The sequence below is a fragment of the Chaetodon trifascialis genome, chromosome 7 (assembly GCF_039877785.1).
Source record: "Chaetodon trifascialis isolate fChaTrf1 chromosome 7, fChaTrf1.hap1, whole genome shotgun sequence".
NCBI lineage: Eukaryota > Metazoa > Chordata > Actinopteri > Chaetodontiformes > Chaetodontidae > Chaetodon > Chaetodon trifascialis.
The window spans coordinates 25,979,167-25,993,842 of record NC_092062.1 but is presented as its reverse complement, the minus strand read 5'-3'; the positions used below and the strand labels follow the sequence as shown (position 1 = coordinate 25,993,842).

At 44.1% G+C, this 14,676-nt stretch overlaps 2 protein-coding genes across 2 annotated transcripts in view; both read left to right on the top strand.

Moving 5' to 3' along the window:
* The window catches only part of sv2a (synaptic vesicle glycoprotein 2A), a 46,363-nt gene extending 38,438 nt beyond the window's left edge, over positions 1 to 7,925 (top strand). Inside the window, exons 11-13 of the mRNA XM_070965690.1 lie at positions 2,205 to 2,411; positions 3,317 to 3,476; positions 4,042 to 7,925. Of these exons, the coding sequence (XP_070821791.1) occupies positions 2,205 to 2,411; positions 3,317 to 3,476; positions 4,042 to 4,225 (551 nt within the window). The 3' untranslated portion in view covers positions 4,226 to 7,925. The remainder of the gene's footprint in view (positions 1 to 2,204; positions 2,412 to 3,316; positions 3,477 to 4,041) is intronic.
* Positions 7,926 to 9,021: 1,096 nt separating this feature from the next.
* On the top strand, positions 9,022 to 10,168 carry bola1 (bolA family member 1). Its single transcript, XM_070966715.1, has one exon. The coding sequence runs from the start codon at positions 9,266 to 9,268 to the stop codon at positions 9,716 to 9,718; it is 453 nt and encodes a 150-aa protein (XP_070822816.1). The 5' UTR covers positions 9,022 to 9,265; the 3' UTR covers positions 9,719 to 10,168.
* Positions 10,169 to 14,676: the final 4,508 nt, after the last annotated feature.

The window sequence follows — 14,676 nt, the reverse complement described above, 5'->3', positions numbered from 1 at the left end:
GGCAGAAGGCGGGGAATCATCTCCAGATGTACCGTCACCAGACCGGACAGACTTCAGAGGGCTTCGCCTGTTGCATCAGAATAACGGCATACACCCGTTTGACGTGAGATCTCTGCTTGCTGAACAGGACGATGACCCCACAGTGCTTCACAGAATTCAGTTTCTGAATTTACTTGAGCTGTGGAGACTAATGTACGACAAATCTGACACTGAGGAGGACGAACAGGAGGAGGCTGACACCTCTTCATCCGCTGACTCTGTGCTTTACAGACTTCAGTCTGACTGCAGTCTTAGTCCTCTGTCTCCTCCTTACACGGCTCCACCTGAGACCCCTGGTTTCTTGAGCCTAAAGGACGACAAATCTGACACTGATGAGGACGAACAGAAGGCTACCACCTCTTCATCCTCTGACTCTGTGCTTCACAGACGTCAGTCTGACTGCAGTCCTCGTCCTCCGCCTCCTCCTTACACGCCTCTACCTGAGAGCCCTGTTTTCTGGAGCTTTGAGGACGACGAATCTGACTCTGATGAGGACGAACTGGAGGCTACCACCTCTTCATCCGCTGACTCTGTGCTTTACAGACTTCAGTCTGACTTCAGTCCTCGTCCTCCGCCTCCTCCTTACACGCCTCTACCTGAGAGCCCTGTTTTCTGGAGCTTTGAGGACGACGAATCTGACACTGATGAGGACGAACTGGAGGCTACCACCTCTGCATTCGTTGACTCTGTGGATCACGGAATTCAGTTTTACAGGAGTGAAACTGAGCCTGAGCCACACAGACCACCCACACCTGAGCCACTGACACCGACACCTGAGCCACTGACACCACCCACACCTGAGCCACTGACACCGACACCTGAGCCACTGACACCACCCACACCTGAGCCACAGAGACCACTCACACCTGAGCCACTGACACCGACACCTGAGCCACTGACACCACCCACACCTGAGCCACTGACACCATCCACACCTGAGCCACTGACACTGACACCTGAGCCACTGACACCACCCACACCTGAGCCACTGACACTGACACCTGAGCCACTGACACCACCGACACCTGAGCCACTGACACCAACACCTGAGCCACTGACACCACCCACACCTGAGCCACTGACACCACCCACACCTGAGCCACTGACACCGACACCTGAGCCACTGACACCACCCACACCTGAGCCACTGACACCGACACCTGAGCCAGAGACACCACCCACACCTGAGCCACAGGCACCGCCACCTGTTGGCAAAGTGACCACAGTGTTTTCCAGAGCCCCTGCGGAAAATGCAGCAGCATCTTCAGCGACTCTAACCGGGCTCAAAAGAATGACTTCCGCCGTTAAATCGGCAGGAATTACAGCTTTGCCTTACTTGTCTTCGTCAAGAATCGCAAACTTTGTCATCACGCAAGGAAACAATATTGCGAGTATTTGGGGCTCCTTTTTCCATTTTTTAGTCACCAGGGCAGCAGCAACAGTACTTCCAGTTATTTTCTATTTTTATATTGCTACGCTTTTTTTGTACATCCTCTCCGTTGTTTCCGTTTTCCTTTTTAGCCTTTTTTTTCTGGCCACGACCTTCGGAATGATTGCAGCTACTTTTTCTGTAATCGAAGTAAACATCGAAGATCATTTTAATGAGCAGTCTGCGGATGTTGAACACTCGTCAAGGCTGCCTATCGTTATGGGTGGTTGGCTCGTCCCACGGTGTCGTAGCTTGCTCGGTTACGCTGCAGATGCTATTTCCCGGAGCGAACAGCGAATTAGACAATGTTTCAGTTGGGCCCGATCGAGAGTCGTCGCTGTTTTACGCACACTTAGACTGTGGAGTGGCTTTTGAATGGGTCTCACGTGGACCGGGTCTCGTGCTTGCACTTGCAGCACTGCACTGACATCGTGATAGATTAGGTTTACTCCGGGTGCTCCGGTTTTCCCTGCATGTTTAAAATGTCAACAAACAAACAAACAAACAAACAAACAAACAAACAAACAAACAAACAAACAAACAAAAAATCCATAGAAATGAAGATTTCATGACATGTCCACTCCCTTCCTCTTGCAGTCATTCTGATCCGCTCTACTTTATATTAAGCTGTTTGCAGCCAGATTTCACAAATAAAGAGTTTTAATTAATCCAAAGACCCTTTCTGTCTCATCTCTCACCATCCTCCGCAACCCCTCCCTCCCTCTTTTCACCCCAGATCTCTTCAAGTACAGACTGGTCAACTGCAAGCTCATCAACAGCACTTTCCTGCACAACAAAGAGGGCTGCCTGCTCAGTGACGTCAGTGATGAGAACAATGCCTACATGGTCTACTTTGTCAGTTTCCTGGGCACCTTGGCCGTTTTGCCAGGCAACATCGTCTCCGCGTTGCTCATGGATAAGATTGGACGACTGAGGATGCTAGGTAACACGACCGCAGGGCCACAGTACTCAGTGCCGTGTGTATTGAAATAAAGGTAGAATGGGAGTTAAGGTTGTGCATAAGTGGAAAACTGGGGGTGAGAAGACAGTCAGAAGCATTGTCATCTACCTCAGAGACACGGACTCTCATTTGCTGCCAGAAGAACACAGAACTTGAACCAAGTCAGTTGCACAGAGGTTACAGAAAACGAGCAGGCTAAGTTACCAATGCCCTGATGTATAAATAAGGTTTAAAAAACTGTAGTATTACAGTAGCTGCTACTGTGACCTCGCATTTTGAAGGGCTGAGGTTTGATGTTTCCCAGCTGATGAATGGTGGCCTTCTTACAGCAAAGTGTGAGGACAGCTCCCATTTTTCACAGCGATGAGGCAGAGTGCCTCTGTCTACAGTAGCTGGCGGTTGGACTCACTCCCTCTTAGTTGAAAGTATGTATTTCATGGAAGTTGTTGAAGTCAGTCTGCAGACTAAATTCGTAAATTGCAGACCTTCTGGTGAGACTTTATGATGAAAAAAGTGATAGTCTATTTAGAGGAACTTCATAGATAAACAAAAGCCAGGCATGCTCTCCTCTGACACTGAATAAAATAAAAGTGCACTCACAAATCTAATTGCAGAGTGATGAATGACACATTTTGATAAGTACTGCCGCAGGCTGCCATTCGTTCTGGTGCCTGAGTGTTATAAGGATTCAGGATTTAGTTTTGTCCACGTTATGTTGTTTTGTCTGCATAACAGCCGGGGGATTTGGAGCACTGGTGGGACCATGTCGGGTGTAGATGCATTACAGTTCAAAAGGTTACTGCTAATTTTCATATGCAGGGTTTCTTCCTTTCTTCATACATCACTGTTTTCCCTCATCTCTCTTTTTCTTACCCCTTTATCTCCAGCGGGCTCCAGTGTAATCTCTTGCATCAGCTGTTTCTTCCTGTCCTTTGGCAACAGCGAGTCAGCCATGATTGCTCTGCTCTGCCTGTTCGGGGGAATCAGCATTGCTTCCTGGAACGCCCTGGATGTGCTGACCGTCGAGCTCTATCCCTCTGACAAGAGGTAGGCAATTTAGGCATGCCCTGAAATCTCCTTGACACCGTGAAGGCACGGTCAGCGGGGCTGAATGACGTGGTGAATGATGTCATAAGAGTTGCCTTACGATGATTGGTTGGCTTACAGGGATGGATGACATTGTAGGGTGAACTCATCTCTAGTGCATGTGATGTAAAGCTTCGAGCTGTCTTGTTGCCACCTAATGGCTTTACTAGAATGTCCTCTAGTCTTTTTCCCACCTTTTTTGTTGAAATGCAACACAATGTAAAATAGAACATAACATTTTACCAAAGCAAAAGCATCTTTTTGGTTGCCCTTCCATATTCAGTGTGAGAACAGCTTTTGAGTTTTCATTTTAGAGCATTATAGCTCCACCTTGTGGTTATATGGAGTCCCCACAGCCTTCACAAAGAAATGTGGAAAACACAGATTATGTCTTGAGACTTACCTGAACAGCTCATCTCAGAAACAAAATGTCTGTTTTGGGAAACAAATTGAAAGATTGATCTGCTGTTGCTGCTCTGACTGACCCTGACGCTGTACTCTTTATCTGTCCCCTGTCTTTTCTCAGAACCACAGCATTCGGCTTCCTCAACGCCCTCTGTAAATTAGCAGCAGTTTTAGGAATAAGCATCTTTACCTCGTTCGTCGGTATCACCAAGGCCGTGCCCATCCTCTTTGCCTCGGGAGCGCTAGCGGCGGGCAGTTTTCTGGCCCTTAAACTCCCAGAGACGCGGGGTCAGGTGCTGCAATAGTGTGGTGCCGACGGCTTTCCAGAGGGCAGAAGAGTTTTCGCCACACTGTGAATGAACAGCTCAAGAGCCCTCCCAAATCCTACCCTCTAACCCCTCTCATATAACGATTTGTGCAGAAGAGTGACACAAATTTGCTGTAAATATTTGGGATTGGTGATTAATTGCTAGGCACCCCTCCATGCCATCAAGAATAGTGAAGCTGTGACAAACCATCACAATGCCTGAATACACCCTGAGCTGACACAAATTGTTGATAGTTGCTCAGAATTGGTGCGAAAGTCATACTAACATGCCAGTGACAGCATGACATTTCATTCTCCTGGAATATATAAATTTAGATTTGGTCCCTCCACTATGAGTACACACACCCAGGGTTGGAGGTCAGGGGATGGGGGCTCTTGATAATGAGCCATGCAAATAGACTCATAGAAATGACCACTAGTCATTGTCGCAGAGTTCTCTGTAATCACCTCCATTCTTCTGAGCAAATTCAACTCACCTGTCAAGTCTTGAGTACTTTGCCATTGTCGGACATACAATCAAAAATGCGACATTTTATGCCTCGATTTGAAGCATTTTTGACTTTGCGGGGTAAAACCAAGACGCAGCTCTCTTGGCTTTCTCTTAAACAAAGACCCGTCCTCATTCTGTATCTCCTGAGGTCTTGTGTTGGTGTATAAAATAACTGCCATTTTCTAGATTATAGAACATTCCAGGTTTGCTTTTGTTGTTGTTAGAATGTGACGAGGAGATCACTCGAGCCCCTTCTCCCTTTAAAGCATTGTTTCTGATTAGCCATGAGATCATTCAGATCAGCTGGTCAATATGTTTTTGCGCGCCAAGTAAACATTTTGTGCTGTCATAATCGCCATTTCATTACAAAAATGAAGCTGTCTGCTGAAATGTACATTTTAAGCACAACGATTTGCCAGTGTGAATGTCCCTAACATTTTCTTGACTCCCTGAAAATGTTCAGAGCCTCACACTCAATCACCATTTTTCAATCATACTGTGTATCCGTTTGTAAGAAATGCCTTTTTTAGTACCTCTCCTCCCAGACTTTACGATATGTTGGTCTCTTATAAAATATGTTTTGGAGGGCGTTATGCATGTCACAAAGTATGTATGAATATTTATGAAAACTGAGAGTACAAAAACATGGGATCAATTCGTCTGATGGACCTTACCACACACCTCTTAGGGCACACTCCACAGGGCGGTCTTGAAAATGTCCATTAACTTAAATCAAATGACGCGTTGAAGAAAAGCAGGTCATCTAAATGATCAAAAAAAAAAAAAAAAAGTTCGACAAAAAGCCTACACTTTTAGTTCTGGTGGTTTCAGTGCAGGCACAGATCGTGTTAAGCGTGTAAGAGATGACAGATAAACTATGATGTAATTATTTGTGTTAACTGAATGTTTATATTAATGTGAGTGTGCTTCTTAGTGCAATATTGAACCTCTGTGCAATATTGAGATTACATTTTTTTCTGTGTCTTCTACCATTTCACATTTGGCAAACACTATTCTGAGGAGAAAGGTTGTGGGGTAGCTGTGATGATGCACTGGACATGCTTAACCTGTTTTCTTGCTCTTGGATCAAGACAACCTGAAAGAGCGTCAATAGAGTCAATGTTAGACTGGCTGGAAAATACTGCACCCAAAGTAAAAACAGTGGAGTTCTGCAAAGTTGTTCTATTTAAAATGTTCCTAATTTGAGGTGTGTATGACCTTGGGGCACATGACACGTTGAACAGTGAGGATTAACTGCAGTCGAAAAGGGTTATTCTGATAATGAGGTTGTGGATTTGGAGCGTGCTGGGACCTTGTGTTTACTTGTGCTTTATTATACAAATGTAGCTAGATATAACACAAGATTCACCGTAGAGAACTCACTGCCAAGGGCTGATTGTCATATATCCCACACTGGTAACAGCACAGAGCGTTGGCGGAAATCATCGCCACATTCCCCTGATCTAGAAAAGCGAGGGTGATATGTTCACAATTGCATGGCAGAAGACAAACGATCATCAACAGATTAACAAAAAAAGAAAAGTTTTCGTCCAAACTGCCATTTTGTAGGATAGCAGCCATACGTAGACTCAAAGACAGTTCAAAAAATAGACAACCCATTGCACTAAATGTACACTGTTGTACATGCACAATTGTGAATGCCTTGAGTTCTCCTAGACACATTCTGATGCAGCCTTGCTAGAGATTTAACGAAGACCAAGGTGAGCGTTTAGCAAGAGCACAAAGACCAAAACCTACCAAATGACAAGATTGTGAACACGAGTGCAGTTGTGAACATAGGTGCTTCGAGCTTTGATGACCTGCCCCTTGCATTTCACTCCCTCCGTCTCGCACCGATCTAACTCCGAATTTGACATCTGACCCATTATCTATGAGTGTGCCATCTCTCATTAATTATTGCCAAATATTTTGTATGGCCTGGGTTTACACATTACACCATCAATTCTCTGTTATAGATATGAATATATGTAAATAAAAGTACTTATAATGTAACTAATAAGATAGCTCTTCAAACCATTTGACTCCCCTGGAAATTTGCAGTCTTTGTAGGTTTTCAGCCACTCGTCATGTGAAAAACAGGAACAACTGGACTTATTATGGTGACGAAAACCTTTCACAACTCACTTGAAAACCTGTCTTTAAAAGTCCATGTGCTCTTGTATTAAAACTGCAAGAAATGATGGCTTCAGAAGCCAAAATGGACAGCAAGTCAGAGAACAAAATTTGCCCAGATTTCCTCTTAAAAGCACATTGATAGTATATAAATGCACATTAACTGTACAAATATAAAAGCTAAGCGTCAGCAGTCTTATTCTCTGTATGTTGTCCTGTATCACCAATGAAATTAAGAATCGACGATGTCAAGATAACTGTTGTACTTGTTCAACATAGAATGCTGTCAAAGCGCTAACCTGTCTCAGTGACTCAGTTCAGGCTCCGTCCAAGTCAAAATTGTCTCTCGTAGATACATATCTTAGCTTACGTTACAGGGTTTTTGTACAAGTAACTTGTTGCCTGAGCAACAGTCAATCGTGAGTGCAAAAAGTTAACAAAGCAATAAGTGTTTGGGTATTTGTCTCTTATTCTCCTCTTTGAAGCTATTGGGAATTGGAGCACATTACTACATGCTGGCCTTGTCCACTAAAATGCTGAGTGTTGGCTTCATAATGGCACAGGACTTAACAGCTAACATTCGTGTGTATTCTTTAAAACAGCCCTAAGTCTTGAAGCTATTGTCAATAAAATTGCATTGCCATTAATTAAATGTAACAAAGAATTTATCACCTTTGTCATTGCACTGTGCTGTAGAAACTGTAGTTGATTGTTTGTAAGTATAGAAACTGTTTGTGGAACCATGACTAGAAAAAAAGTTATAAAAAAAAAAAGAAGTGTAAATGAACAATGATGTATGTTGTCTTTGATTTTGTGTATTTTGTAAATGAGAATGAAATATAAGTAAATACATCAATGTTAAATGCCGGTTATGAATCATAGTTAGCCTAAATGTGACAGCATCAGTTCTGTTTAAAGGTGTGTGAGATTTTTTCCTATATTTTCTCATTGTTGATTTTTGATTGGGTTCGCACGGTGCTGTGCGACTGACCCTGTGGAATCACAATGGATAACAAAGAACCATGAAGAATAAATAAGTGGAAATATTACGAAACGTCATTTTTTGTCATTTCTTTACGCCTATAAATATTGTTTTACGTCTATAAAAGACGGTTGAAGTCCTGCATCGCTGCGGGACTACAGAACTACACTACCCAGCCGTGTGCTAGCACTTCCGGTGACTCGTGTTAACGTGACGGGGGTGAGATTGACTTCAGTTGCAAGGTGAGTAGTTAGCAAAATTCATTTGCCCGTGAGCTTCAGTGCTTTGTAAGAGTTTTATGAAACACACACGGATGTGTTATCTTCGCTTTTCGTTGCAGTAAATACTTCGATACAGTGTCTCAGTTTTCCGTTATTACGGATGATGTTTGTTATGAAAGCTAACAGCTAATGCTAGCAAGCAAACAATTAGCTGAAGTTTAGCTTGAATATTCGGTTATCGATGCTAACTATCAGCAGAACTGGCATTGTGGAGTCACTGTCACCAAACGTTAGCCTGGACTGGAACTGGGCTAATTGGCTTATTTTATGGGTTATGGCTGCTTTTTACGGCAGATTACGATTGTATAACTTCGGATGCTCTGCAGTGGCATCACAGTCCTTTAGTCCTTTCGTCATTTGTCCCCATCATATCGAGCCGTGAACTACACTCAGCGGCCGATTTATTAGGAACACCTGCGCCTCTCAGTGTTATGCAGGCCAGTGCAACAGCACCACTAACAGTATACCTGAACGCACGACATAGTGTATGTAACGAAGGACATTTGTACAACAGATGATTGATGATGTACTGGTCCAGCTTTCTCTGTCTCCTGAATCTCATACTGATATCCAACTTATGGTACTGGTGCTCCCATTTCCCAAATGTAAGATCTGTGTACATCACTTTGTGTAACTTATTAATTGGTTGGTTGATTGATTGAAGCAATAAGACGTACCAGGGATGGCAACACTGAATTTTAAATTACAAAGACAGAAACTGTTAAATATGGATCAGTCACCTCATGGCTGATGCCTGATCCACCTAATACGACAGTTTTGCCTCTGTTGCTGATCTGGCATTGGTATTGGTATTGGTATCAAGTCTCCCAATGATCTAACTGGCATGCTGACATCATCATGAAATCCATGCTGCCGTACTGTGATGAACTTCCAGTCAATAACAAGGCATCCAAGAACCAACTGGACCAACACATTACACATACAGCCACCTGTTAATTGCTGAGTAAGAGTCGACTAACTCCAATATGGCCCTTGAAGCGTGTTAATACACCTCAAAGCTTGGCATTAAGCAAAAACACCTACCAGGACATGAATATCTCAGCTCATTAAATAGCAAGTCACCTGTATTTATACCTGGCTTTCACAGTTGATCTCCTGCCACAAACTCTGATGCTGCCCAGTGTGCTCCGCTGTGCTCGGCCTATCTCCACCAGCATTGCCTTAAGCCGGCCTCTGGCCCACTTCAGACCACACATGGACCCAGACCCGAGCCGGCCCGTTGAGAGGGCTATCAGAGCCAAACTGACCGACTCGCTCAAGCCGGACCACTTGGAGGTCCACAATGAAAGCCACATGCACGCTGTGCCCCCAGGCTCTGAATCCCATTTCCGTGTCCTGGTTGTGAGCTCCCAGTTTGAGGGTCTGCCCCTGATAAAGCGCCACCGCCTGGTTAATGAGGCTTTGAAGGAGGAGCTGAGCAGCTGCGTTCATGCGCTGGCTATCCAGGCAAAGACTCCTGAGCAGTGGCAAAGCAACCCCACCCTGGTTAAGAGTCCGCCCTGCATGGGAGGCTCAAAGGGAGATCACACAATGGAGGAAAAACTGAAGGCCGGGCGAGAGTGAAGGGATGGACTATGAAGCAATTGTTCTTCTGCTGTCGGACTGAACTGTGAAGAACGCCGTTGAATGCTGTAAGAGAGATATGAAGATTACTGTTTCTGTGTAAATTTACACAGCTGTGACGGAGCCCTGTTTCATTTTTGTTTATTCATTCTTGGTGTAATGACACGAGTCAATACAAAATGGGTCTCTGTGGTTATTCTGTCATAATAAAACAGTAACTCTAAGCATTAAATCAGCATTGCTGCTGCCACACTGCTGTTCAGTGAATGCAACACAGAGGAAACACTGTAATTCCATCGACTAACATGAGGACTTTCCACATAAATGCTCCTGCTCGTCGTGCCCTCAGTCATTTCAGATCGGTGGAGTAAATTTACTGTTCGGATAGCTCTTCTATGTGGATGGTAATGGCTGTATTTCTGCAATTCTGAAAATAAACAGTATGTTTAAAACATCAACATTTCTGCGTGTCATGATTAAAACATTAAATAGACAATTCTTATGATATCATGCTATCTATGCTCAAAGCAAACAATTCACAAACCAGGTGTGCCGTGAATGCAAAGACTTTTGAGGCTTCAATGATTTAATTGTTTAAAAAGTGAAAGTGAGATCAAGTCAGTCATGTGGTACATTCCTGGTGTCTTCATGTAACCCTCACGGAGTCTGTAAACCTTGTTTTCATCAACACCCTTCTGTTAAAGTCCGTTAAAATCATGATGTTTTCAGTGATGCTTATTTACATGAAAATCTGTCGGGGTGTTTGAGGTTTGACGCCTAGTGTACCTGCCATATGCCTGTTTGGGAGGATTGTGTCAGTACCACCGGCTCAACACACGAGGGCAGTATGTGCACGACTTATATGGCAAACTGGATGGGACGAGAGAGCTGATGAATACAAGATGTCTTCATTATTCCCCTTTAAGTCAAACAGAATTTTTTCCAGTTACTCTTCAGTTTCTCCTTATGGTTGTGCAGGCAAGTGATAAAATAACAATCCTAGAACTAATTTGTGGGAATCTGAACCACTGAGCATATTTAATCATCTTAAAGATCTGAATATAAATACAATATGAAATGTCTTAGTTCACAACACATAAGGCACAAAAACAGAAAAATATTCTGTAATCAAAATCGACAGAAGTCTTTGATATAATTATCCTCCAGTTCTGTAAACGATTGCTCAGTTATGTTCATTAGATGATTATTATTTCAGCTTTTCAGCGATTGGCTGAACAAACCAGAGGACGAAAGTACAAAACGTTTGGTGGTTTGCACTCGTTCTCAGAATGACGCACTCTTTACTGTGTGTGTACATGCGTGTGTGTGTGAGTGTGTGTGGGTGGGTGGGCGTCTATTTTAGTCGTGGGGTTGTATGTGTCACTGTGAAGGTCTTCTTGTCCTACCCTCGACCCCGATGACGGCCAAAAATCACTCCTCGAGCCTGTGAGAGCGATAAGGCAGCGAATCTATGCCAACAATCGTCTGTGGGAGTCTTAACAAGCGACGGTCCTTTAGCCTAATTATCATTCATCTCATGAGTTTGCTGCATATTTTTTTAAGAGAAACATCCAGATTTGATGCAACACCAGAATGAGACTTCACCGATCACACAACACTGAGCTGCTGCGAACTTTTAATGTGGCGCTGCAGAGCTGTTCAAAGTTATTGTTAGCTCATAAAGACAGGCCTTCAGTGGAATGCGGTGTCACCTCAAGGTAATGCCTGCCGTCTTGTACAATCATCCTCCGTCTGCAACTGACAGCCTGTCAGGCCTCACAAAAGGCCCCGGTGAGGAGGGTGAACAACTGGTGTCACTGGTTTGGAAAGAGGAAAACAGCAACACAACCACTTTATGACCCCTGCTCGCCCATTAGAGCCAGGCCCGAGGGGCCGAGAAGCAAGGTCGCGGCTGTGGGAGAAAGCAATAAGCCGGGCCGTTCTGCCCGGGGACCCGCAGACTGTCTCTGCCAATAAGATTTACGCGTCACAATTCCAGGTGCTGTTATGATGGAGAGGGAGAAGACGTCAAGTCGTCAAGGGTGATGAGGTGGAGTGCAGGGACTTGTCTTGCACTTAAAAGGTTGGACTGTTTTACATGCGTGAGGAGTACATCAGCTATTTAGTCTGTGGCAGTTATACAGCGAAATAACAGGGTCGGTCAGGTCACCTTAATAGACTCTGACTTGTTTTGGCCAGAGGTGGAATTGCAAGTGCTCTAATTGTCCGGCTTTTTCTTCTCCAGTATATATTCTAAGATCTGTAATTTTGCTTTCACTTAAATAGATGTCAACAAAGTATTTGACTCAACTGCTTTTGGAAATAGAAGCAAGAGTTTCAGGGTTGTGTTATAAAGTACTTTTACTTGCTTACATCATTCTAGTACTCTTTCAACCCTTTGTTCTTGCTTTCCTATGCAGGTGAAGTTGTTTTGCACTGTGTAAGACGTGACGGCGTAATGAGAAGTTTGTTAGTTTGAGCAGCAGTTAGATCCATTCAGTTAAAAAGCCAAAGTTTATGCTCACACAAGCTGATACAAAGATGTACATCATTCAGCTGAGAGCAGTTTGCCATTCTGGGATGGTGTGTTTAGTTTATAATGTTAAGTAAAGTAGGCTAACCAGTGTGGAAGAAGTACTCAGATCCTTTACTTAAGTAAAAGTATTGACAAAGCAATGCAGAAACCATCCAGCACAAGAAAGGTCCTGCTTTCAAAATCCCACTCAAGTAAAAGTACAAGTAGCAAAATGTACTTTTAATAAAAGTACTCAACCCGCAGAGTTGTACATGATTAGATTTTTAATACAGATGCGTCAGTGTCTAAGCAGCATTTTACTGTTGTTGATGTACAGTTTGGTGATTCAGTCCAGTGGTTCCAAACGGGGGGTCAGGCACCCTCGAAGGGGTCACAAGATGAATGTGTGGGCTCATGAGATTATTAATGGGAGAGAGAGAAAAACAAAGCTGTGCTGCACAAATTCATATTCATGGTTATTAGAAACGTGAACAGTTATTAGATGATTGTTTTATTTTCTTCTAAATATGTTTTAACTTAAAAATAACTTGTAACTGCATCTGTTAGATGCATACAGCAGACTGAAAATTACAGTATTTCCCTCTGACATGTAGTAGAGTAGAAATATAAAGCAGCATGAAATGGCAGTACTCAAGTGCAGTACAAGTATTTCAAAATACTCAAGTACAGTACGGGAATAAATGTGCTTTCCGTCACTGAGGCAAGCTGTGATGAAAGGCCGATCATGGGAATGGACACGATGATGTAATCTGATGTGGGTTTTTGTGAAAGGTGATGATCCAACGTGCTGGTGGTGTATTTGTGGAGTAATAGATAACATTTTATTCTGAGGAGTTCCTTTAGTCTGTCCTCTGCATCAGCTCATTCAGAGTTAATTTACAGTAGATGTACACCAAGCCTCTTCGACCACGTCCAGACTCCAGTGTGATGGATCTGTCTCCGGCCCCAGGTCTGGCCTGTATGGCCTGGAGGGTGCAGCAGGTCAGTGGGAACCCACCTTGGCAGCGCTGCCTCTGCGTCAGAGCCCCGGGACAGATGGTGCCAGGCTGGGCTGAGACCCCGGGCGGGAGAGGGTTCCCGCGATGAACAGCCGCTGATTTACGCCGCGGCTCCGGACCGAGGGCTGCGGTGCGGGGGGCTCCCTCTGCGCAGCTGACCCCTGCTGGTTGCAGGGTCATCCATCGGGAGGGAGGAGGAGGAGGAGGGTACGACAAATGGGTGTCTGAGAAAGGGTGGTTTGGTCATCCCAGGGGACTGGCTTCGTCCTCCGGCCCCCTGGTCAGCTGCAGGATCTGTGCAGCATGTGTGCAGGGGGAGCAGCCTGTTAAACACATTTCATTTAAACCCCAACTAGAACAACAGTCATTACGTTTATGGTCTTTCATGCTAAACGTGACACCATTGCACAATAGAAATGGTTTGTCATTCAGGAAACTGCTAAGAGTCTTATTGTGATACTGGAGGAGCAGTATACTGTATACTGCTCACTGTTGTAAGAAACCCAGCTCCAAATCATCAGTCCTAATCCCAGTTTATTAATCACAGAATGGCTTTTAAAAGCTCCCACGCTGCTCTGGTGATTAATCTTTAGTTGGTTCCATGTTGTAAAAAAAACAGAGGTGAACTTAAGGTGATGGTAATAGGCTATTAAGGCCTTTAATTGGAAAGCCCCCCCCTCGCCAACTCTCTCTCACACCACACCGCCAGCTAATGAAATCAGTGAATAGCCGGCTTGAAAGGGAAGGAAAAAAGCAGAGATAGGGAGAAGACAATATCCTTGTGTGGGAGAATTAGTTACACTCAGTAGTCTAAGTATTCAAAGCGCACAGCAAAAAGTGGGGGCTGGAGGGGGATTAAGAGAAAAGTCCACACAGGTGGGTTGCTGGGAGGGAGGAGGGGTCACATGACAGGACGTTACCTCGTTTGATAAACAACAGCCGGGGCCCACAGGAAGAAGGAAGGGAGTTATTTTATAGGCGGAATTAACTGCTTCACCACATCAGGTATTCATTATGGTAAATCTCCCAGGTGTGCTGTACATGCAAGTAAAGTCAAACATCTCAGGGGGCTGGATCTGATGCAAAACAACTCGGACTGACTGACAGACCCCCACAAAGTGCTCACACAACCGAACTGCTCTGCTTAGGAATGAAATTTTGAGTTTAAAGTGTCTGAAAACAAGATAGAGGCTCACAGGTAGACGTCTGCAGCTTGTTGTGTGAGATCACTGAAGTGTTAAAAATGCATTTTCCACAATGACCAAAGCCAGAGTTATGCTTTGGTATCGGGATATGATTTACAGGAACATCTGTATTTGAAGCATGGAAGATCACACATCTCTTTGATTGTATATTTATCCTCACTTGAACTGATTATTTTAGAAACTGAAGTAAGTAATCAAGAATTTCTCGTTTCAGCAGTT

Bases quoted from the DNA above. Each gene is read 5' to 3' on its own strand.
- bola1 (XM_070966715.1), top strand. From the start codon at position 9,266: ATGCTGCCCAGTGTGCTCCGCTGTGCTCGGCCTATCTCCACCAGCATT.